This window comes from Notolepis coatsorum, assembly GCF_963971535.1.
Source record: "Notolepis coatsorum genome assembly, chromosome: 3".
Taxonomy (NCBI): Eukaryota; Metazoa; Chordata; class Actinopteri; order Aulopiformes; family Paralepididae; genus Notolepis; species Notolepis coatsorum.
This window is the reverse complement of record NC_140167.1, coordinates 6,127,520-6,152,677: the sequence shown is the minus strand read 5'-3', so window position 1 is coordinate 6,152,677 and position 25,158 is coordinate 6,127,520. Positions and strand designations below refer to the sequence as shown.

Here is a 25,158-nt window from a genome sequence, read left to right as displayed (position 1 = left end):
CAACAATAATACAAATAGTAACAAGAACCAAGGGTTAGGGTTAGTGTTACGTTAATGCTACAGTAGCTCCTATCATAGCCCCTTCCGTGACTGTGATGCACCGAGTGAATACACAGTCCCTTGTCCAACCATGTAAAATTCCTACAATTAAGTCTGTCTCGCTTTTCTCTATCAAAACGCTTCTTGTACAAGCATCGCAGAGACATTCCAAAGGTACTCACAGTTGCACGAGGGTTTCGGACAGACAAACACTAGGGTTTGAAAGCTCGGCGTTGCTAATAAACATTTTATTCTCTTTATTATAAACTGGTCAACACAGCTTTATTTGCGGCATCAGGCAGCTACAGCCGGTTTGAGCAGTGTTGACCAGCTCCTTCATGGACAACTTGTTGCAGATCGTGAACACATCTTACTCACAGGTAGAGACGTTCTGGGGGAGTGGGTGGAGCTTAACCTGGGCTTCATGGTAGGGACCCGCATCACCTCCTGCTCCCCTGCATCACTGAGGAGAGACACAGCTGTTACACATCAGTAGGGATGGGTACCTTTCACATTTGAACCGATACCGGTACCGGTACCTGTGAATCGATACCGGTACCCAACGGTACCTTTTTTCGGTACTTTAAAAAAAAATAATAAAATAAAAAAATATATTTTTAATTAATTTTTTTTTTTTTACTTTTTTTTTTACTTTTTTCTTTTCATGTCAACGTTCACACGCACAATATATGCTTACCTAGGATTTGACTTGATTCAACAACAAAGCAGTCGGAGCAATGACAAGCCGAAAACTGTCGAAATTTTATTTACCTACCTCAGTCGTAAAAAAAGAAATCCAAACTTCAAATAACTACAATTTCGACAGTTTTCGGCTTGTCATTGCTCCGACTGCTTTGTTGTTGAATCAAGTCAAATCCTAGGTAAGCATATATTGTGCGTGTGAACGTTGACATGAAAAGAAAAAAGTAAAAAAAAAAAATTTTAAAAAAAAAGTAAAAAAAAAAATTAATAAAAAAAAAAAAAAAAAAAAAAAAAAAAAAATTCGGTTTCTCACTTGATTCGATACTCGGTAGTACCGACGTGTTTCGGTTTGGTACCTCAAAAGTACCGAATTCGGTACCCATCCCTACACATCAGCCACAGGAAGGTTCTTGTATAGTATAGTTTAGATATAGTATGTATAGCATTAAAACTGTATATTGTATAGTAGTAGTGTACATAGGACCCAGTGCCTTCTCAGGAATTTAGCATGTCTATTTTTATCATGCACATCTTATGTCTTCTTATTACGTGTTTTTTTTTTATGTCTATTTTATTATTAGTATGATTGCACAATCGATGCGGGCATGACCACCCGCATTTCACTGTATGCCCTGGTGTGTGTGTGACAAATAAACCTCTTGAATCTTGAAGGTATGGAGGCTGAGAGGAGAGGACACCCCCCCTCTGTATGGTACACTTTCCCCCACTGTACCGAAAACCTGTACCAAACCGTGACTTCAAAACCGAGGTACGTACCGTACCGTGGTTTTTGTGTACCGTTACACCCTACTAGGACTGTCCCCAACTAAGGATTTGGATAGTCGACTATGATTGGCCAAAATTTGCCATTAGTGGACTATTAGTCGACTTACATTTTTATTTTTTTATGTATAATATATATATATATTTTGTATCATTCCATTTGGGCTGTGGGGGGTGTTTAATGTCTGAAGGAGTCGACTGAAGGCTTCTTGTCCTCCTCTGCGAAAGCATGCAATTGGTCCACTGATGGATACATCTTGATATTTGTCTAGTCTAGTGTGTTCATTAGATGGGTGAAATCCTCTTTCAGTGCCTCTGTGCCTGTTTTCTTAGGCAGTTAGCCTCTGGTATGCGTGCCATTAGCATTAGCCACGCTTCTAGGCCTCTTTTCTTTTGGAAAGAACAATAAAAAAATATATATATATATTTTTTTTTATAATTTTCTTTTATTAATTTTTTTGTACAGGTTGGCAGTCGACTACGGCTCCTTTCGACCTATTAGTCGACTAATATGGGTCAGCCCTACACCCTACTGTCCTCTGTTCCACTGTGCATGCGAGAGCATGGAAATAGCTCATTTAGAACTTAACCTTGCGTTTGCCCATTGCATTGAAATGATGTTGTTTTCTTTAGGTTGCAGTAAATTACAGCAAATTACCGTTTCTTTTTCTGCCTCCCAGACCTCCCCCCTCAGGACCCCCCCCCCCCCCCCCCCCACTCAGGACCACCCCCAAGTTGAGACTCCGCAGCATCTAGTTGTTAAACCCTGAGGAAAGCCATTAGTTCCGAGATCACAGTCAGATCTTACCTCCACACTGTAGACGGGCCGTGGCAGCTCTCTGCTCTGTGGAAACAAGGCCAGAGAGAGAGAGAGAGAGATGAGGAGGAGGCCAGCATCTTGCTGGGGGGTTGACAGACACTTGATTTCATTGAGCAGGGGAGGGGGGGGGGGCGGCATTGAAACGCCAGACAACGCGCTTTTCAACAGGTTTTTGACGCGACCCCAAAAAGCGAGACCACACGTCTCTCTCTCTCTCCCCCGGCCTGCCTGCCTGACGACCACCGCCGCCGCACAGCTGCAACCAATCAGCTCGTCAGCCCACTCACTCCGCGGCGCACACGGGCCCTCGTCCTGACGGAGCGCTCCACACATTTGTTGCTGGTTAAAAAAAGCCCGCTTGGCTCGACCCCGAGCAGAACCCCATGCGCTGCGGAGCGACGTCCAAACATTACGTCTAATCTAACGTGATGATTGGCTGGGCCGAGACCAGGAACGTTAAGAGCAAACCGTGCCGCCGCTCGTGCCATTCATTTAAATTCTACACTTTCTCAAGGACCCGTTTGACACCGGAGCGGAACCGCGGAACCCACGGATGGGTCCGGTAGAGGGTTCTAACTGGAGAGTGGCGACAGCTGAGCTGAGGAGCGGGAGGCCGGGGGTCGTTCAGAGCGGGGTCGGCCGAGAGGCTGAGCTAAAGAGCTTTCCTCTGGTAGCAGTTAGATTACATTCAAGTGTGTCGTCAACTTGTCGTCATGCAGCACAAGTACAGTGTGTAGCAGTTAGATTACATTCATAAATGTCATGATGTCATCATGTGTATGTCATAAATTGAACTGCAACTTCTGTATGAAAAGTGCTATACAAATAAAGTTATTATTATTATTATAAATGTCACTATGAATTGAAAATGGGGGACCCTGATGTAAACAAGACAAACGACACGTCTTTCTCTGGTCTGCATCCCCTTAACAATTGTGTATTGAGCCGTACTGTATTGTACCCATTCTGCAATCTGTTAAGTTTTCATTCATTCAAGTTTCCACGCTCATATGGGCTCCGATGAGTATCAGAGGTAGAGCAACGTGTGAGAAATACGTTTTGTTTGGGTTTTCTGACATAGCCTAATGATGTGAATGTGTTTCTGCTTCTTCTACCAGATCCAGAGAGATACACCTGTGTGATGTTGCTATGGAGTTAAGCTAATAAAGGATACTCACAACCACAGCAGAGGACTCACGTATTTGTACTGTGAAGTAACACGACTAGGCCTGCCGCGATAATCAATAAATCAATTAATCGGCACGATAATTCAAATGAATGCAATGATTTTGACGGGCGCGATTAATTGCCATTTGCGCGTTTGTTTTAATGAGGCGGAACCAGTACCTCTCGTCAGTCACTCTCCGTGTGGGGAGGTGGGCCGCTGGCGTTACTACAGAGTACAGCACGGGAGCTCCGTGGGGCAGTAGCAACGCTACATAGCTTACACACATATTTATTCCTGGAGCATTTATTTATCCACTCTGGTTGGATGGTGGTGTATTGTACTTGTGCTGTATAATAACAATACATTTGAATCTAATCTCATTTTGAGATCAGTCGCAAATCGCTTCCTGTTGAATGGATCGATTGAGTGCAATACCGAACCTCTGCTGTTCGCCGTTTTCGCTTGTCTTCAGAGCCTAGAATATGACACGCCCACTGGTGATGATGTCACGATTCGCAAGGGAAAAACCAACTATTTTTCGGTTCCAGCTGAGAAACGACTTTTCACGTTCCGAACCAATTATTTACGGTCTGAACACGCCGGCCGGTTCAAGATTAGGTTCGGGAACCGGCACGGAGCCCTGCCGGTGTGAAAGGGCTGTGTGTGTGAGAGTGAGTGAGTGAGTGAGTGAGTGAGTGAGTGAGTGAGTGAGTGAGTGAGTGAGTGAGTGAGTGAGTACACACAGATGGGGTGGGAGAGAGGGAGAGAGTCAACTCATCTTTGAAAGCTTGCGTTTTCATCATTTACTTTTGCCTGAGTGCACAGATGCAGAGCGCGGCCCAAGATCAATTTCAGTAGTTCATTCACCATAAGTCAGTGGTTGTAATTACCCTGCATGATTATTTGCATTTGGTCCTGTATTTACTTTCAATCGGTAGGCTAAACATTACCTTGCCAAGCGCAAGGCTAACGTTCGCTCTGGCAGCTCCCACCTGGAACACTAAAGAGCTGGCCAGCTCACCAGCCATTAAGCGGCAACCATCTATCCGTCGTTTATGTTAACTCCTTTTCACTGACTGAATATTCAACAATGCAAATCTCATCATCGCTATTCCATCAGATATCTATCTATCTATGAATTCAGATGTTTGAACTATTCACTAAGTCAAAGTTGAGCCATGCTCTATTATTCTTCCATCCGTGTACATACCTGCATACAATCCTTTTACATATCTGTAGATAATATATCTATATCTGTAGTAGGGATGCCCCGATCACGTTTTTTGCCACCGATACCGATCACCGATCGTCGTGAGCCATATCGGCCGATACAGATCGTTTTTGATTAAAAAAAATGTAAAATTATTTTATATACCGGTAAAAAAAATGTTTTTATAAAATATATATATTATATAATTAGACTTGTACTTGTATTATCTGCGAGAAATCGCCACCACGCAACAAGCTCCACTGTCTGTGTGTACTCTAGTAGCCTCCAGCTACGGCCAGGATTCTCCGGAGCTGCAGCTAGACCCTATACTCGAGTAGCCTGCAGCTACGGCCAGGATTCTCCGGAGGTGCAGCTGGACCCTATTGATCATATTCAACAACATGCCCTCAGCTCGAATACGCATCGAATGAGTGTTATAAAACATTGATATCAGGAGCTATCTGTGGATACTGCTGGCCGGCTATATAACATTGATACAGCGCCTCTGTGAACTATTTAGTTCAGTGGGACATTTCGTTTTGAACAGTGAGCTGGCGTCAGCTAACATGAGCTAGCTGAGGTATCATACACGTCTCTACTAGAGTTTGCTGGAGCGTTTGTTGATGTCAGGAGCTATCGGTAGCTGGCCGGCTAGATACCGTTCGGTTAGACAATGCCTCATCATGTATTGGACTGGAAGTGAATGGTTGACTGGGTCATTTTGTAACGGTAGCAGCTAACGTTAGCTCAGGGAGACACCGTCCTCCCGTCACACTAGACTAGACTACTAGACCCGTGTTTACATGCGCGCAGGAGGGGCTGGAGGGAGGAGCAGACGCCGCACAGCTCCCGGTGTCTGAGACAGAACTCAGCGAGACGAGCGAGTGAGATCGGTTTTGACGATCGGCGAAAATAAAGCATTATCACCGATCACATATTTATACTGATTATCGGCCGATAACGATCGGTGGCCGATCGATCGGGGCATCCCTAATCTGTAGTATATTTGTACATATCTAGGCCTGCCGCGATAAGCAATAAATCGATTAATTGCCGCGATAATTAAAATTAATGCAATGATTTTGACGGGCGCGATTAATTGCTATTTGCGCGTTTGTTTTAATGAGGCGGAACCAGTGCCCCTTGTCAGTCACTGTCCGTGTTGGGAGGCGGGCCGCTGGCTTTACTACAGAGCAGTAGCACAGGAGCTCCGTGGGGCAACGCCACATAGCTTAACTACATTTCTCAATAGTGTTGCTCCTGCTCAGTTTTTACGTTTGGCGCCTCCCACTGAGACGTCTGAGCGCCGTGTGACGGGCTATCAAATAGTCATGTGAAAACCGAAAATCATGATCCAATTCTTTAGCGGAGTTCTCACTCGCTGTCTCAGCACAGACATGCAGCGCGCACCGCGCACTGCTGCTGCTACCCCCTCCCCACCTGTTTCTGTTTCTGTAACTATGTAACGTTAGTTAGCACTGCTGCTGCTGCTAATGCCTGCATGTAAACAGAGGCTATTGTCTCACCGTGACGTTAGTCTAGTCAGTGTGGGACCTTCGTGAGATAACGTTAGCTACCGTTACAAAATGACCCAGTCAACTATTCACTTAGTTTAATACACGAGGCATTGTGTAACGTTATCCAGCCGGCTAGCTACGGATAGCTCCCGACATCAACAAATCCTCCAGCAATAGTCCAGTGCATAATACCTCCGTTGGCTAGGTAACTAGTCACTACGAAATGTCGCAGTAAACTAAATAGTTCACTGAGGCGTTGTCCCAACGCCATCCAGCAGTAGCTACAGATAGCTCTTGGCATCAATATCCTACAACAACAACAACAACATGCGTATTCGAGTCCCTGGTTTACATCGCATGAGTGAGGGCTGCTGACTAGGGTCCAGGTGCAGCGCCGGGGAAAAGTCTAAAACACCGGAAAAGACGGAGCGGTGGGCTTCAAAATAAAAGTTTGGGGAAATAAATGTCTAAAAAAAAATTTCTCTAACCGGTCGCAATAATATCGCTTATCGCGATATTTTCGGGGGCAATTAATCGCCCAGCAAAATGTGTTATCGTGGCAGGCCTATACATATCTGATACTATATCTATTCTGTACATATCCCTTACCTACTCTTACTAGTTACACTGCTGGCCAGTTTGACTTACTACCATAGTGTCTTTATACCTGTATCACTGTACATATTAATACTATATCTATATCTGTACATATCTCTACTAGTTAGGCTGCTGGCCAGTATGACTTACTACCATAGTGTCTTTATACCTGTATCACTGTACTTATTAATACTACAACTCTGTACATACATCTGATTAGCACTATTACGCAGTAGTACCAATTTATATATTTGATATCCAGTTGAATCACCTGTACATTGTATATTACTGTTGCACTTTACCGTTACATTTGCACTCTGGTTGGATGCCAAACTTCTTTTCATTGTACTGTATTTGTGCTGTATGATGACAATACATCTTAATGTAATATAATGCACACAGCCTGGCTGTTCATCACATGCTTGGCCACTGTTAGGTAAGAACACAGCCTGGCCAGGCTGACACCGAACTGCTGCATTTGCCAACGTCATACACAAGTCCCACAGTGGTTTCCCCTGAGGGACTTCTTGTACTAGACAGGGAGGCAGGAGTCATTTGGGCTCTGGGTTCCTGGTTTGCTCCGGGAGCGACTACTATTATTGTGGTTTAAAAAAAATACTATAATTTCAGACCATCGACTCCCTTGATTCATGAATGCCAATCAGAGAGCTGGAGAAACAACAATGCACCAACAATAGAGGACCTCGGGCGAAGAGCCATATAAGTCAGTTTTAAGTTTCAGAGGAACAATGTTTTCAAACTTTATTGTCTAAGGATGGTAAGTTAAGAGTGTTGTTTTCGTTCATAGACAGTAGAGGAGGTTGAGTACTTTATTACCTAAATATGGTAAGTTAGAGTGTTGTGTTCATTCATAGTTAAAGACAGTAGAGGTTCAGTACTTTATTATCTAAAGATGGTAAGTTAGAGTGTTGTGTTCATTCATAGTTAAAGACAGTAGAGGTTCAGTACTTTATTATCTAAAGATGGTAAGTTAGAGTGTTGTGTTCATTCATAGTTAAAGACAGTAGAGGTGGAGTAGTCTCTTGTGATATATCACATTCACACTCCAAGTGTGAATTAAGCATGATGATTAACTTCACAACTGCAAATACATGGAGGACTGTCCAAACCATTTCTAAAATTGACTTATATGGTTCTTCTATATTTTATTCTATTTAACTCGATGCTGAAGTTCAACCGCTGAGCCAGAACGAGTTAACAGGTCAGGCACCAGACCAGACCTTCCACCATTATGTTTGAGTAATCATGAATGAATGAACTTTATTTAACAGATTGCAGAATGGGTACAATACAGTACGGCTCAATACACACAATTGTTAATGGGATGCAGACCAGAGAAAGTGTGTCTTGTTTACATCAGGGTCCCCCATTTTCAATTCATAGTGATTCATGACAACAGACTCCAGATGCATGATGACCTGGGTTGTGTGAGTTAGCATGCCTGTCCTGACTGTCTCAGATGCAGTCCAAGATTAAATCTCAAAAAGGCTTTCGGGAGCTCACAAAATGTCGAGCTATTGTTACACCATCCATAAGGTTCCTTCCCCATGTATATATCTGCTAGCTAAAGCGGACTTAGTATCCTGTCTGCTAAGCTTTGCCACCTGCAGCCTGTAGTCACCACCAGACAGAGACCATGCTGCAGAACAGAACACTAACCAAGCTGGCCAGCGTCTTAGCCATCTTCAAGACAGGGTTTGAGATGTTACAACAACACCATCTTGCAGCTGCATGCATGTCGGCGACAAACAAATGTGTCAAACGAGACCCAGATCATTACTTTAATAAACAACAACAGCGATGCCTTCGAAAAGTCAATGGCCTTTTGTGTGTCGCTGACCTAAGTTAGCCTGACTGACAGCCTGCAACACGTCCATTCGGTTACAGCTCGCCGTTTAAACGAGTTACAAAACCACCGTTAAGTCACACTTTATAAATGACATTAACGGGGTTGAGTCTAGTGGATTTTGATGTGTAATAATAGTCGGTTTCGAACCCAAACTGAACAGAGTCCCAGCAGAAGGGAGCCTCCTCATGCGTTAAGCTAACTGGGGGACAAGAAGCAGAGAAAGCTCTCGCTATAAAAAAAAAAAACACCATTAAACACTCGTTTCTATTGTCTCTATATATTACAATAATATGGTGCTTATTGACAAGCTGTCGTGTCAGGAAGACAGAATGTGCAGCGGGTAAATAATAACACACACGGTTCGAGGTGCCACAGCATGCAGCATGAGCTGGTGAGCTAACACGTTAGCCCGCTAGCTAGCAGCTAACGAGCTAACGGCTATAGCCAACACAAGGCCGACACCTTAAAGAAGCGCCACATTGTAGTCTCTCACTGTAACGTGTTGTCTCACCAGAGGTAACTTGTTTATTTGGCCGTCTTCTTGACTTAAAAATGGTTGTGTTCGTTCGTCTTTTTCCCGTCCCCTCCTTCTTCTGGTGCCGGTGGTGGTTCCCTGGTGTTGGTGCCGCTTCCTTCACCTGACGGGCCTTCAACGCAAACACACTAACTTACTTACGTCAACTGCGTTAGTAGCGTTAGTCTCGACGTCCGAAATACCACCACGTGCGTCGCTGCTCGTTTGATTGATTGATTGATTGAACATTTTTATTAACAGATTGCAGAATGGGTACAATACAGTACGGCTCAATACACACAATTGTTAAGGGGATGCAGCAGACCAGAGAAAGGCTTTCGTCTTGTTTACATCAGGGCCCCCCATTTTCAATTCATCATATGACACACACGACATACAGATAGACAGTAGGCCTACTACATCTATACATTCATGACATACCAGATTTGCAAATACAGTACTGTTTGTGATACAAAAAAAATCCAGAAGAAGAGTGTATATACATTTGACATAGAAACTGTACATTGGAGGAGATTGGGTATAGGTGGGGTGGGGTTGGGTGGGGCTGTACATTGGAGGGGGGGGGGGGGGGTAGGGGGGGGGGCACTGTACACTGTACATTGTAATACTGACATACATTTGACATAGAAACTGTACATTGGAGGAGGTTGGGTAGTTGGGGTGGGGTTGGGTGGGGCTGTACATTGGAGGTGGGGGGGGGGGGGGGACACTGTACTTTGGAATACTGACAAAGCCATACTTGGTCTTTACTGTACAACTGGGTTAGGACATTTGTAGGGGCCAGTTTCGAATTGCAGTCTCCCGTAGTTGTTCTTTGAGAGAGTTTTTGAAAGTGGGTAGTGATTCACATTCCTTTACAGCTTTGGGTAGAGCGTTCCACATTGATGTGGCATAATTGCGAAACGTGTTTAGTCCCTTGTTTGAGCCAAATCTGGGTTTCACATGATTTGTAGAGCTGAATGAATGAATGAATGAATGAAAACTTTATTTAACAGATTGCAGAATGGGTACAATACAGTACGGCTCAATACATACAATTGTTAAGGGGATGCAGACCTGAGAAAGACGTTTGTCTTGTTTCCATCAGGGTCCCCCATTTTCAATTCATATAGACATTTATGACATACACAACATACATGACATTTATGGCATAGGGACATATAGGTATTTAGTACTGATACATTTGTGACATAGGCGGTATTCAAATATACAGTACTGTTACCCCTAGATCCTGATAGAGTATATACATATGATGGGGAGGGGACTGTACATTAGGAGGGGGTGGGTGGGTGGGAGGGAAATATACATACGGCGGCGAGGGAATATATACATGCGGTGGGGAGGAGACTGTCTATTAGGAGGTGGTGGGGGTTTTGGGCATTTACGGTGGCCAGTTTCGAATTGCAGCCTCCCGTAGGTGCTCTTTAAGGGCGGTTTTGAATGTGGGCAGGGATTCACATTCCTTTACAGCTTTGGGTAGGGCGTTCCACATTGTTGTGGCATAATTGCGAAACGTGTTTAGTCCCTTGTTTGAGCCGAATCTGGGTTTAACATGATTTGTTGAGCTTCCTCTGGTGTAGTGGTTGTGGTATTCACTGACCTTTGGGAAGTATTTTGACATGTACATGGGCACCCCGGTCGTATAGTGTATCTTGTAGACCAGGCCCATTGCAAGTTGCTGTACTCTGTCGTCTACTCTAAGCCATCCTAGGTTGGCAAAGTGGGCAGGGGTGAGGTGGGTTCTGGGGTTCAGGTCAAGTAGTAGTCTGACCAGTTTGTTTTGTGATGTTTGTAATTTTGTTTTAAGCGCCTTTGAGGTGCTTTGGTACCATGAGGTGCACGCATAGTCATAGTACCCTTGAATGAGTGCTCCTGCCAGAGTCTTCAGGGTATTCTTGTTTACCAGAGAGGAGATCCGGTACAAGAATCTAGTTCGTTGGTTGGTTGATTGAACATTTTATTAACAGATTGCAGAATGGGTACAATACAGTACGGCTCAATACACACAATTGTTAAGGGGATGCAGCAGACCAGAGAAAGACTTTCATCTTGTTTACATCAGGGTCCCCCATTTTCAATTCATGATAAACTGGTAAACAAGAATACCCTGAAGACTCTGACAGGAGCACTCATTCAAGGGTACTATGACTAGTATGCTTGCACCTCATGGTACCAAAGCACCTCAAATGAAGGCACTAAAAACAAGATTACAAACATCACAAAACAAACTGGTCAGACTACTGCTTGACCTTACTCTAGAACCCACCTCACCCCTGCCCACTTTGACAACCTAGGATGGCTTAGAGTAGACGACAGAGTACAGCAACTTGCAATGGGCCTGGTCTACAAGATACACTATATGACTAAGGTACCCATGTACATGTCAAAATACTTCCCAAATGTCAGTGAATACCACAACCACAACACCAGAGGGAGCTCCACAAATCATGTTAAACCCAGATTCGGCTCAGACAAGGGACTAAACACGTTTAGCAATTATGCCACATCAATGTGGAACGCCCTACCCACAGCTGTAAAGGAATGTGAATCACTAGCCACTTTCAAAACTACTCTCAAAGAGCACCTACGGGAGACTGCAATTCGAAACTGGTCCCTGTAAATGTCCAAACCAAACCCCCTCCAATGTACAGTCCCCCCCCCCCACCCAACCTCCTCCAATGTACAGTTTCTTCCCCCTCAAATGTATATACTCTTTTTTTAGACTATTTTTGTATCACAAACAGTACTGTATATTTGTAGATCTGGTATGTCATAAATGTATAGATGTAGCAGTACTGTCTATCTGTATGTCATGTATGTCATATGTTATGATGAATTGAAAATGGGGGACTCTGGTCTGCATCCCCTTAACAATTGTGTGTATTGAACCGTACTGTATTGTACCCATTCTGCAATCTGTTAATAAAATGTTCAATCAATCAATCAAGTACAAATACAGTACGGCTCAATACACACAATTGTATGCAGACCAGAGAAAGACTTTCGTCTTGTTTACATCAGGGTCGCCCATTTTCAATTCATCATAACATTTATGACATACACAACATACAGATATACAGTACTGTTACATCCAGACATTTATGACATACATATACATATATACATACATACATACATACATACATACATACATACATACATACATACATACATACATACATACATACATACATACATACATACATACATACATACATACATACATACATACATATACACCAATAACAAAATAAAAACAGTTAAGAATCATACACATAAGCAAATAACAAACAAACACTTGCACAGCCATGTACAAAATAAATAAACAGGGGAGGATTGGGGGGGGGGGGTGAAAGTATGTGAATGTGTGTGTGTGTGTGTGCGTTTCAGTTGAAAGAGGAGAACACAAAGTGGGAGTGCTACAACATCTGTGGTCTTTGAGCTGGTGACAGTGGCACGTTCTTCCCTCTAGATGGCGGTAATAACCAAGATATGGAATATTTGAGGAGAAGAATCAGGAGCAGTTCAGCAGTTCAGATACAGAAGTCTGAAACGCTACATTTATACTACTTGATTGATTGATTGAACATTTTATTAACAGATTGTAGAATGGGTACAATACAGTACAGCTCAATACACACAATTGGGTAGGCGGGGGGGACTGTACATTGGAGGAGGTTGGGTTTGGACATTTACAGGGTCCAGTTTCGGATTGCAGTCTCCCGTAGGTGCTCTTTTAGAGTCTGAGTCTGAAACGCTACATACTACTGAAAGTCTGAAACACTACAACTATACCACCAGGCACGTGCACACATAGAGCCGAAGGGGTGCTTGAGCACCTGCCCTTTTGAGCCTCATAAAAAAATGCCCTTTAAAAACAAATATTTATATATTTTTATTTTACCATAGACTGCCCTTCCAACTGAAAAATGTCAGGATATAATCAAAATATTAGGTAAAGAGAGAGAGATGCCCCATATTCCGTTGCAGTTTGCACGCCCTCCTCAGCGTGCCTCTCCGCGGACCTATATTTTATGCATAAGTGTGGGTGGTGATGATGATGATGATAGAAACCGCTGTGGCGCATACCGTTGAATGCTGATATTACCCTCATTGAGGGACACGAAGAAGTCAAGTCCGATGGGATTTGGGAATCTCAAATACAAATCGGGATTGGAATAAAAAATGCATTTATATTAAACAATACAGAATATACAGCACTTCTTGGGGTCTGTAGGGTAAGCACTTATTCCCTCCCCCCTGAACATTTATGGAGATGTATGGGCCTTTTAAGTCAGTGATAAAAGTGTCTTTCAAGGATAAGTGAGCTCCTGCACTGATTATTATAGTTCAATATTCAATATTTGATCACCAAAACCCCCCAAAAAGCATAAAAAGGGCCCCCCCCCCCGCCCGAAAAGGGCCCTTAAAAACACACACAGGTATAGTGCCCTTTTCAGCCTTTGAGCACCTGCCCCTCTAAAGTGCTCCAGTAGCACACCACATAGCGTGCTGAGTCGCAAAGCGGTCGCCCCGGGTTCAATTCCCAGTCCCGGTGGCCATTTGCCGCATGTCCTCCCTCTCTCCTCTGTCGGTCCTGCGTGGCCAGAAAAAGCTGTGAAAAACACTAATAAAGATAATTTAAAGTCCTGTGCACGTCCCTGTATACTACTGAAAGTCTGAACCGCTACATTTATACTACTGAAAGTCTGAAACGCTACATCTATACTACTGAAAGTCTGAAACGCTACATCTATACTACTGAAAGTCTGAACCGCTACATTTATACTACTCAAAGTCTGAAATGCTTTGTCGGTTCGGTTGAAATCATCTTGAAATCACGCAGGACTGTATATTGACTTTTGACCTCCTAAATGTTTACTGTGACCAGCGATCTGCGCTGGTGCTGACTTTCCCTCGGGATCAATAAAGTACTTCTTATCCTACTTCTATTCTATCTTGCGGTCGCCTGAGAAATGAACCGGGACACAGGACACAACAAGCAAGAGTTTAAAACATCATTTTATTGCACTTTAAAAACGGTGCTTTTTGAAACAGGTTAGAAGGGGCAGAGTCTCTCCGTAGCAGAGACTTCACCAGGTCGAGTCCTTCTCAGAGCCAGACAGCGGCGGAGTAAACGTGTCTTGGTCAGTGGAAGACATTGTTGTGCTTGTTCGGGAGTCGACCGGCTGAACTGTAAACATGACCGAAATGTGTTCAAAATAATAACGTCTTCATCGTCGTCGTGTGTTTCATCATCATCATCACTGACATTTCCTTCACAAGAAGATCATAAAACCACTTGGTTAGAAAGGAGTTCTCTTTTTTCCGCGGACGGGATCACATCTTAAAACATCTGTCGGAAATCAATCGTTGTCTTAAAAATCCATCCATGTGCCTTTATGACGCATGGAATTACAAATACTCATTTTGTGTCAACTAACTGTACAATATATAGGTCCCGTGGTAATGCAGGCCTATAGTATTACAAGACTGTTGTTGTCACTACATTTCACACACGTGTTAAAAATGATATTACATTATATATCAGGCTTGTGGCGCGTCGTGTGGTTAGTTAGTTGTGGTTCTCCGTACAGGTGCATCTCAACGCATTATTAGAATATCCAGGAAAAGTTGATTTATTTCAGTAATTCAATTCAAAAAGTGAAAATCGTAATATTATATAGATTCATTACACACAGGGTGAAATATTTCAAGCCTTTATTTCTTTCAATTTAGAGGATTATGGCTTACAGCTAATGAAAACCCACAATTCTGTATCTGAGAAAATTTGAAAAATATATTACAGAAATGTCGGCCTACTGAAAAGTATATGCACTGAGTACTTGGTCGGGGCTCCTGTTGCATCAATCAATGCGGCGTGGAGGCAACCGATATATCTCCTCAATATTCTAATTCATTGAGATGCACCTGTACATTGTATCTTTGGCAGCTTACAGACTGTGTTTAAAAGTGTGTCACACACACACTCTCCTATTAATCACCAAGCTCTCACGAGTCACTTGGCTCTTTTAAGAGTGATTTATGCTCAATCCGGCAGGGTTCTGATCAGGTCCGGTTCTGAGGGGTCAGGTTCTGAGGGGTTCTGTTCTGAGGGGTCCTGTTCTGAGGGGTGTGATATCGCACCCCCGTTCAGAGCCTCTAGCATCGCGCGCGCGGAACGAACCCCTGAATGTTGCAACCAGTGTTGTAGTCGAGTCACTAAATCTCTGAGTCTCGAGTCCCCAGTGTTCGAGTTTGAGTCAAAGTCCGAGTCACCAAAGAAGGGTCCGAGTCGAGGCCCCATTACCCGAGTCATCGAGGTTGAGTCACCTCCGCTCTGGCAGTCAAAGAGCTCACGTACAAATAATAAAAAAAGGTCTACATGAAACATAAATGACACAGCGGTCACCGTTTCAAAAGGGAGTTTATTTACTTTGTGACACAATAGCCAAACAAATGTACTAGCCGTCAATATCTTATGCCAAATGATTAGGGCCTATATATATAAATAAAAAAAAAAAAAAAAACTGTATTTATCAATGAACAAGTCCGAGTCCTCGTCTGCACCTTCCGAGTCCGAATGCAGTCGAGTCCGACCGAGTCATCAGTGCTCAAGTTCAAGTCGAGCCACGAGTCCTGAAAATCAGTCGAGGACTCGGACTCGAGTGTTACAACACTGGTTGTAACCGCCCCGTACCGGTTCAGACCGAACACTGGTTGTAACCGCCCGTACCGGTCCAGACCCAACACTGGTTGTAACCGCCCCGTACTGGTCCAGATCGACCACTGGTTGTAACCGCCCCGTACCGGTTCAGACCCAACACTGGTTGTAACCGCCCCGTACCGGTTCAGACCAAACACTGGTTGTAACCGCCCCGTACCGGTTCAGACCAAACACTGGTTGTAACCGCCCCGTACCGGTCCAGATCGAAAACTGGTTGTAACCGCCCCGTACCGGTCCAGATCGAAAACTGGTTGTAACCGCCCCGTACCGGTTCAGACCGAGGCGAGCGGTCGTCGGGTGTGCGGCAGACGACATACCCCGTTATGCTTCCCTGGGGGCGGGGGGAAAAGTCTCCGTAAACTACCGCGCGTCCCTTTCCGTACGGAGCCCTGCCAGATTTGAGAAGCTGTCCCGACTGCAGATGTCCCTCGCGGGCCCCCCTGGTTCTGTGAGCCAATAGGGGGCAGTAGCTGTGCAGGCGTATGTTGTCGGCTACACATCTATTCACCAATCAGGCGGCAGTGTCTATGCAAAGGTTATTCCAATGAAAATTGAGGTGAAGCTACAGTTGTAAACAATGTCTCCTCCTCAGCTTGTCGGCTAACATTATAGATATTCTTCTCATAGATAGAATTCTCACTGAATTAAAAGAATATGATCTCAGACCATTGTGTTGACTTGTAACTGTCTTACCTGATTCTATTGTTATTTTGTTGAGCCTATGAATGACGTGTATGAATTTGCTGACAACTGTGTCTTGTATCTGTGTCGTTGCTGTAAATGAGGGTGACCTCATACAGGTTGGAAATTAAATATGAAACAAGCTAGCTCGCTAACATTAGGCATACCTCTATGAAGCTAGCTAACTTTAGCTCTATGAAGCTAGCTAACTTTAGCTCTATGAAGCTAGCTAACATTACATCTATGAAGCTAGCTAACGTTAGCTCTATGAAGCTAGCTAACTTTAGCTCTATGAAGCTAGCTAACATTACATCTATGAAGCTAGCTAACGTTAGCTCTGGTAACAAAGCAAGGGGGACCGAGTGAAGACGCATGCCTGTGCCTTTGGTCCGTCAATCCGTCATACAGAACATTAGCTGGCTAGCGAACTTAGTTAGCACATGACAACACCGCCGGCTGGCATTTCACCATCTTTATCAATCATTAGCTAACCAATTAGTAGCTGAAGGGGCCGACGAGAGACATCTGGGAGGAGCCAGCAGCAGTCAGACCACCTTGCCGGTGTTAGCATAAATCACGCTTCAAAGTACTAGTTCCAAGTTCATCGCTCACAGGAAGTGACATGTTCTCACTTCCTGTCGGCCTCGGTTCTTCGTGTCATGTGTGAATTTACAAAGGCCTATAAATGATCTCTTTCAGCGGGCTATACACGGCACAGAGGCCACTGGACATCCATACGTCATTTGCACAAAACTACATCCATAACAACACGCGGCTGCAGTACATTCTTACAATCTTAAAACAATCTCTCTCTGTGTTGTGTGTGCAGCAATAGATTATAAAAGAAACATACAAAGTTATATAGTGTCTTTACGATAGAAGCATATCGATTCAAGCCACATCAAAAAAAGCCCAAAAGCTAAACTGTATTAACCCTTTCACTACCACACGACAGACGTTTAACCCCTTTTCACTACCACAGTCGTGTGGTAGTGAAAGGTTTAAACGTATGTAGTGTGTTAGTGAAAGGGTTAAGCTCAATCACTGTCATTATTTAAAAAATATAATAATAATAAATGTCTTAAAATGTCCTCTCTCTTGGACATAAAAGGTAATGAAAGTAGTTGTGACCAGTGTCAGATAGAGCCACGCTGGGCCTGTGTGTACATCTGTATACGGGAGTGAGTTGTTTATAGTAAAATCTTATTTGACTATGTGTGAATATGTACGTGTGTGCGTACAGTATATGTACAGACTCCTTCAGACATTAAGCACCCCCCACAGCCCAAATGGAATGATACAAAAATAATAATAATAATAATTTGAATATTTCTTTTAGTTTTTGCATTGGGGGGGGGGGGGGGGGGGGGGTAGTCGACTATCAGTCGACTATCGGCAAATTTCGGCCAATCAAAGTCGACTATACAAGTCCTTAGTCGAGGTCAGCCCTAGTGTATATGTATATATGTGTGTATAATGTATGTATATATAAATGTGTGTGTATATGAGTGTGTATATATGTATATAAATGTGTGTGTATGTGTATATATGTGTGTGTGTATATGTATATATGTGTTTGTATATGTATATGTGTGTGTATATATATGTGTGTATATGTGTATATATGTGTGTGTATATGTGTGTCTGTGTATATATGTGTGTATATGTGTGTATATATATATGTGTGTGTGTATTAGGGATGGGCATTTTACAAACAAATCCAGATCGATTGATCGCATGATGTACTCGAGTAGTGATCGTTTACTCGTGGAGGAAAACGCTGTACAAAATAAACGTCTTTTCCGGCGTTCTAGACTTTGCTCTCTTATTTTGAAACCCCCCCGACCGTAAGTATTGTTGTTATTATCGCTAGCGGAACCTATCTATGAGCGGACAACTTGTGTCGTCCGGTTCTGTGTTTTTGAGCTGACGCTAAAACAAATGTCGAGATTGTTGGTGAACAACTAACTTTAGGTTAGTTGTAACGTTAGCTAACGCTAGATGCAGCTACGGGCAATCGACGATGAGGAGGAAGAGTATGCTGATTTTAATCGGCAGCGTGTCAAAGCCGCATATAATAGAATAGCCCTGTGGTGCGTAGGCACGACAGCGCGGCTCGAAACAACCTGTTGTATTAAATTAATTGATGTTTAACTTGTCCGTGTTCAGTCCTTTCGGTCACTAGCCCCACCCGTTCATTGTAAACAATGATGCATGTAATTGTATTAACGTTATTGTGTGTCTTAGCTATGTTATACATTCTCAATGGCATTAACGTTAGTTGGGTACTGTCATTGTATTTCGTTGGTTAGCTATTTAGCTAATGTTGATAGCATTGAATAGCATCAACGCTAGCTGGCTACAACGAATTCTCACAAAGCTGGCATCGTAAAAAAGTGCATCCTAGTAAATAATTTAAGATCGAGTTTTCTCATAGCCAATCGATCAATCGATTACTCACGCCCACCCCTAGTGTGTGTATGTGTGTATAGGTGTGTGTATGTGTGTGTGTGTGTGTGTGTGTGCTCAGTGGTCCAGGTTGAACAGCAGGCTGAAGCTGAAGTCGATCTGAGGCAGAACCCAGAGGCAGTAGAGCAGCAGCCACAACAGCAGCAGCACAGCTAGCTCCTCCCTCTCCTTCGTGCTGGAGAGAGAGAGAGAGAGAGAGAGAGAGAGAGAGAGAGAGAGAGAGAGAGAGAGAGAGAGAGAGAGAGAGAGAGAGAGAGAGAGACACACACAGAGAGACACATTAAGTAAATACATTTACACAGAAACTAGCTGCTTCTGACGGTCGGCGACTGGATCCATTTAACCCCCGACTGCTACAGTGGAGCGTCTCAGTGACAGTAGAGACACAGTAGAGAGAGAGGAGCGGGAATCAAACCGGGAACCTCCGGGATTACCAGACGACTGCTCTACCTCCTGAGCCACTGACATAGATTATAGATTATTATAGATCATCTTTTGTTCCTCAAATCTCCTGATGTCCCAGACACTCATTTCATCACCGCTCTGATGTCACACGGATAGATCTACACACACAGTGGCAACAGTCTGTCGTAAAATATGCAAAGACACACACGCACACACAGAGCCAGGTGAACGAGCTATTGCCATGGACCTCCATTGCTGTGCCCATTGAGTAACCACAAGGCAACACACCCTACAAGGCAACACACCCTACAAGGCAACACACCCTACAAGGCAACACACCCTACAAGGCAACGCACCCTACAAGGCAACACACCCTACAAGGCAACGCACCCTACAAGGCAACACACCCTACAAGGCAACACACCCTAAAGTGAGGCACACACTCTCACACACACTTAATCACACACATACACACACTTAATCACACACTCTCACACACACTTAATCATACACTCACACACACACACACACACACACACACACACACACACACACACACACACACACACACACACACTTAATCACACACTCACACACACTTAATCACACTCTCACACACACTTAATCACACACACACACTTAATCACACACTCTCACACACTTAATCACACTCTCACACACACACTTAATCACACTCACACACACTTAATCACACACTCTCACACACACTTAATCACACACCTAATCACACACTTAATCACACACATAATCACACACACACACCTAATCACACACCTAATCACACACCTAATCACACACCTAATCACACACTTACCCAAGATCAAAGTTGTTGCTGTGAGTCTTGCTGCTCGACACTTTGGTTTGATTGTCCTGAGTGGCAGAGAAGACAACACGATGAGGCTTTATTCTGTCCGATATTATCCCCTTAAAGGTTTCAAGTTTTTCAAGTTTGAATAGTACACTCATTTGAGTAGTGGAAAAGGGGTAGGATTAAATAAGTGTATACTTCTTCCTACTCCTTTTCGAACATGCAGATTGAGTTGTTTTTCTTTTTTGTTATTGTTTGTTGTATTCATTGCATGTTCGAAATAAAGACTTAAAAAAAAAAAAAAAAAAAAAAAAAAAAAAATAAAAAAAAAAAGTTTGTTTTTTATTTGTCACACATAAACGTACATGTACTTTACAGTGAAATGCTTTGTTCTGTATGAGCCCCTGAGAATATACAACTAAGCTACAACCTAAGTACAATCTACGTACAGTGAAAGACTTAATGAGGTACAATGCAGACTTAATGAGGTACAAACTTTTAACTCATTCAGCGCCAGGGATTAGCCTTGTCCCGTTCTAGCTATGCCACACTTTAAAGATAGGGGTGCGTCACCTTGTTTGTAGAGCTATATCTATATTCTATATTATAGCTATGGAGACAATACTATAGTCATTTGACAGTCACTTTCTCCAGTCGAACATGCAAAAAAAGAGAACTTTTTTTCACGTATACGTTCACGTGTTATCCCGTGGTCAATATTGTGTAGTTTAGGAGTGATCCGGGCTAATTCCTGAAAAGCTGAGTTATGGAGCGCTACGTGAATTCTGCTATAATCGTTGGCGTTTCTTGCCTGGACACGCTACTATTTCCAAATCAAATGTATATACTAGGTATTATGTTTCATCATTAATGCATGAAAGGGGGTGGGGGTCGTTTTTTGATGCTTTGATAGCCAGTAACGGCATTCGTTTTGAACACCACACACGCTGATCAGCTGGATCGATATGAAATCATTGTAGGATCAAGGTGGAATTGACGTCAGATAGTCCGTACCTTTGATAGGGGTTATTCCAAAAAGAATAGTCCAATTGTCTGATCGCGATTTCCAGTATTGATGTCCATCTGGTCCCGGACATAAATTGGCACAATTTATGGATCAAGTGTGCTAGATGCGTTTCGAAGTGGTCGGATGAAGCGATTTACTTGGCTTCGTCTAAATTCTCTGCCCGAACCATATACAATGTAACACACGGTGAGAAATAAGGTTTCAAAGGGTGGGCGATACTGCCACCTAGCAGGATGCGGCCGGTATTGCACTTTGGGGATCTCAGAATGATTTCCTATGGTAACACCGAGGTCCGTGAACCTGAATAGAATAGTAAAATCGGAAAAAATGAAAAACGATCCAAAAACGTAATATTATGTGTTTGGCGCCCAACGGTTGTCGAGCAAACACGTAATAATACGTGGTTGGCGCAGAATGAGTTAACAGACCTTGGATGCAGGGGAGCCGGGTCTGTGACGGACGACCGGGCTTTCATCTGGACTCATGGCGCCTCCGGCTTCAGTCCTGGGGAGGAGAACAAGCAGACAGCTGTGAGGAAAGAGCTCCTGGTCCCGTACACACGGTTCCCACATTGATTGATTGATTGATTGATTGAAAACTTTATTAACAGATTGCAGAATGGGTACAATACAGTTCGGCTCAATACACACAATTGATAACACATTAATTGCCAAGAACGAGTTAACTCGTTATTGCCCGCCAATCGTTGAGCGCCAACAACGAGTTAACTAGTTTTTATGATTGTTATTAACTTTATTCGCTATTGGCATTCATAATTCATCCAGCAAGGCTGTGGGAGCCTCTGGACTCTGTCTGATATTGCAACGCCTCAATACCGCTGCCTGGTGGATTTCGGGCGAGTTGCACTCCACTCTAAACCGGATGTGGCGCTCTGTGCATCAGGGAAAATGTTCCGACAGAGCTATCTTGTTACGTTATCTTGTGCATTGGATCGTTTTCAAGACGCAAGAATCAATATGCTTTCGCCGTTTATTGGATCTAGCAGATCGAAATCAAATAATTGGAATATTTTTTCTCCAGACTCATCGGCCACAGGTAAGAGGAATCTATCGTTAATTCCAGCTCGATTGTCCATTTATTTCATTGCAATCCATCTGATCAACGTATGTCGTACTAAAGAAAGTCGTTACTGACAATCAAGGAATCATCTATGGTTAACTATGAATGAACACAACACTCTAACTTACCATCTTTAGATAATAAAGTACTCAACCTCTACTGTCTTTAACTATGAATGAACACAACACTCTAACTTACCATCTTTAGATAATAAAGTACTCAACCTCTACTGTCTTTAACTATGAATGAACTCAACACTCTAACTTACCATCTTTAGATAATAAAGTACTCAACCTCTACTGTCTTTAACTATGAATGAACACAACACTCTAACTTACCATCTTTAGATAATAAAGTAGTCAACCTCTACTGTCTTTAACTATGAATGAACACAACACCCTAACTTACCATCTTTAGATAATAAAGTACTCAACCTCTACTGTCTTTAACTATGAATGAACACAACACTCTAACTTACCATCTTTAGATAATAAAGTACTCAACCTCTACTGTCTTTAACTATGAATGAACACAACACTCTAACTTACCATCTTTAGATAATAAAGTAGTCAACCTCTACTGTCTTTAACTATGAATGAACACACCACTCTAACTTACCATCTTTAGATAATAAAGTACTCAACCTCTACTGTCTTTAACTATGAATGAACACAACACACTAACTTACCATCTTTAGATAATAAAGTACTCAACCTCTACTGTCTTTAACTATGAACAAACACAACACTCTAACTTACCATCTTTAGATAATAAAGTACTCAACATCTACTGTCTTTAACTATGAATGAACACAACACTCTAACTTACCATATTTAGATAATAAAGTACTCAACCTCTACTGTCTTTAACTATGAATGAACACAACACACTAACTTACCATCTTTAGATAATAAAGTACTCAACCTCTACTGTCTTTAACTATGAATGAACACAACACTCTAACTTACCATCTTTAGATAATAAAGTACTCAACCTCAACTGTCTTTAACTATGAATGAACACAACACTCTAACTTACCATCCTTAGATAGTGAAGTATGAAAACAGGGACTTATATGGTTCTTCATCTGAGTCTAAGTCACATTATGAATTGAAAATGGGGGACCCTGATGTAAACAAGACAAAAGTCTTTCTCTGGTTTGCATCCCCTTAACAATTGTGTGTATTGAGCTGTACTGTATTGTACCGATTCTGCAATCTGTTAATAAAGTTTTCAATCAATCAATCAATCAGACAGGCTGTTTAATTGAATTGTTGAAATGGTCCAACGTGTCAAGACTTCAAAGGACTGCGTCCAGAAAGTATCCCCGTTGGAAGTTTTTACACGTTGGACTGTTTTGGGTAAGTGAACTGCATTTCATGTTTAGCTAATATAGAATATGAAGATTAAATGAGTTAAATAAGAAAATGAGATTACACGGCATACTTAGGTTAATGTCATTATATATTCATGTGGCGACCGCTTGTTCAGAATGACATGACGTGGCTTGTTCACAGCGCTCAGGATGACGTGGCTTGTTCACAGCGTTCAGAATGTCTACTTGATACAGTCTATCGGGTCCGTAGACATTTCCCGCTTGCTTTTATACAGTAGCTTTACCATAACGCTATTATCAACTTGTGAAAATTATTCAATGATGACATGTTTTGGATTCAGCTCCGCCCAGCAGAAGGTTGATGAAAACTATGTTGTGAAACTGCGACAAAGTATATTATATAGAATATAAATACAATGTGTCAATATAAAGAAAAGCGGAGCGATACATCATGTGTCATACTGAAACACATTGTGTTCGAGCCAATCAGCAACACCCAATGAGTCACGTGACTGCGTCGAGCCGTGGCGCTGACGGGCCTCTCTACCAGGTGACCGACCCACATAGGTCAAGTTATTAGGTACGATTCCTATTATTTACCTGTCGTCTCACGTCAGTCCTTGTATCTAGAGCTCAGTCAGTCACTAGAGAATAAAAACATGGCTAAATTCCCAGATCTTTATGTCAGAGCTGCCCATGTCTGAGAGAGAGAGAGAGAGATAGAGATAGAGATAGAGAGATAGAGAGAGAGAGAGAGAGATATGCCTTGTACATTAATGTTGAGAACGTTGTATTTGGAGAGAGATTAGTTAGGCCGGAGCAGATTGTCTATCAACGGCTCTGAGTTAGGCTAATTGTCGCTGTCCATATCGGTTGTTCTGAACCAATCGATGAGCGAAGGGCAACGTGTATGGCCCTTGATTTGAAACATTATATCGCGACTGGCAACTTGTTTTAGTTTTTGGTAAAAAGAAAAAGTATTATTTATTTTTTCAATTTCTTTTTGGGCTTTTTCTGTATTTTTTTACCCATCCCAATTCACTGACGATAATTGTGTTAGTAGGGACGACTGACCAGGCCGGAGGTACCGCTGACAGCTGGATTCGATCCCAGAGTCTCTGCGGTGGTAGGCGGCAAGTGCTTAGTCCACTGCGCTACCCAGCCGCACCTTGTTTTTGGTAATTTGATTATAAAGTCCACCACTGTAACTCTTACCGCTTACCGTTTATTAGCACGTTCTATGGCATATATTTGCGTGAATGGCATTTCCTTGACACTGCACTCACCCATAGCATTTGTGCTTGGCACAATGTGTAATTAAGTGTATTACAATATTTGTATGCATTGCTTACCCAATCTCAAA

At 42.8% G+C, this 25,158-nt stretch overlaps 2 protein-coding genes across 2 annotated transcripts in view; both read right to left on the bottom strand.

Moving 5' to 3' along the window:
* The window catches only part of dicer1 (dicer 1, ribonuclease type III), a 61,757-nt gene extending 61,257 nt beyond the window's left edge, over positions 1-500 (bottom strand). Inside the window, exon 1 of the mRNA XM_084310355.1 lies at positions 418-500. The gene's annotated coding sequence lies outside the window, so the exon portion shown is untranslated. The remainder of the gene's footprint in view (positions 1-417) is intronic.
* Positions 501-18,055: 17,555 nt separating this feature from the next.
* Positions 18,056-25,158, bottom strand: part of clmna (calmin a) — a gene marked incomplete at its 5' end in the record, with an annotated part of 24,678 nt that continues 17,575 nt past the window's right edge. Inside the window, 3 exon segments of the mRNA XM_084310354.1 lie at positions 18,056-19,293; positions 20,359-20,414; positions 21,808-21,883. Coding sequence (XP_084166480.1) covers positions 19,176-19,293; positions 20,359-20,414; positions 21,808-21,883 — 250 coding nt within the window. The 3' untranslated portion in view covers positions 18,056-19,175.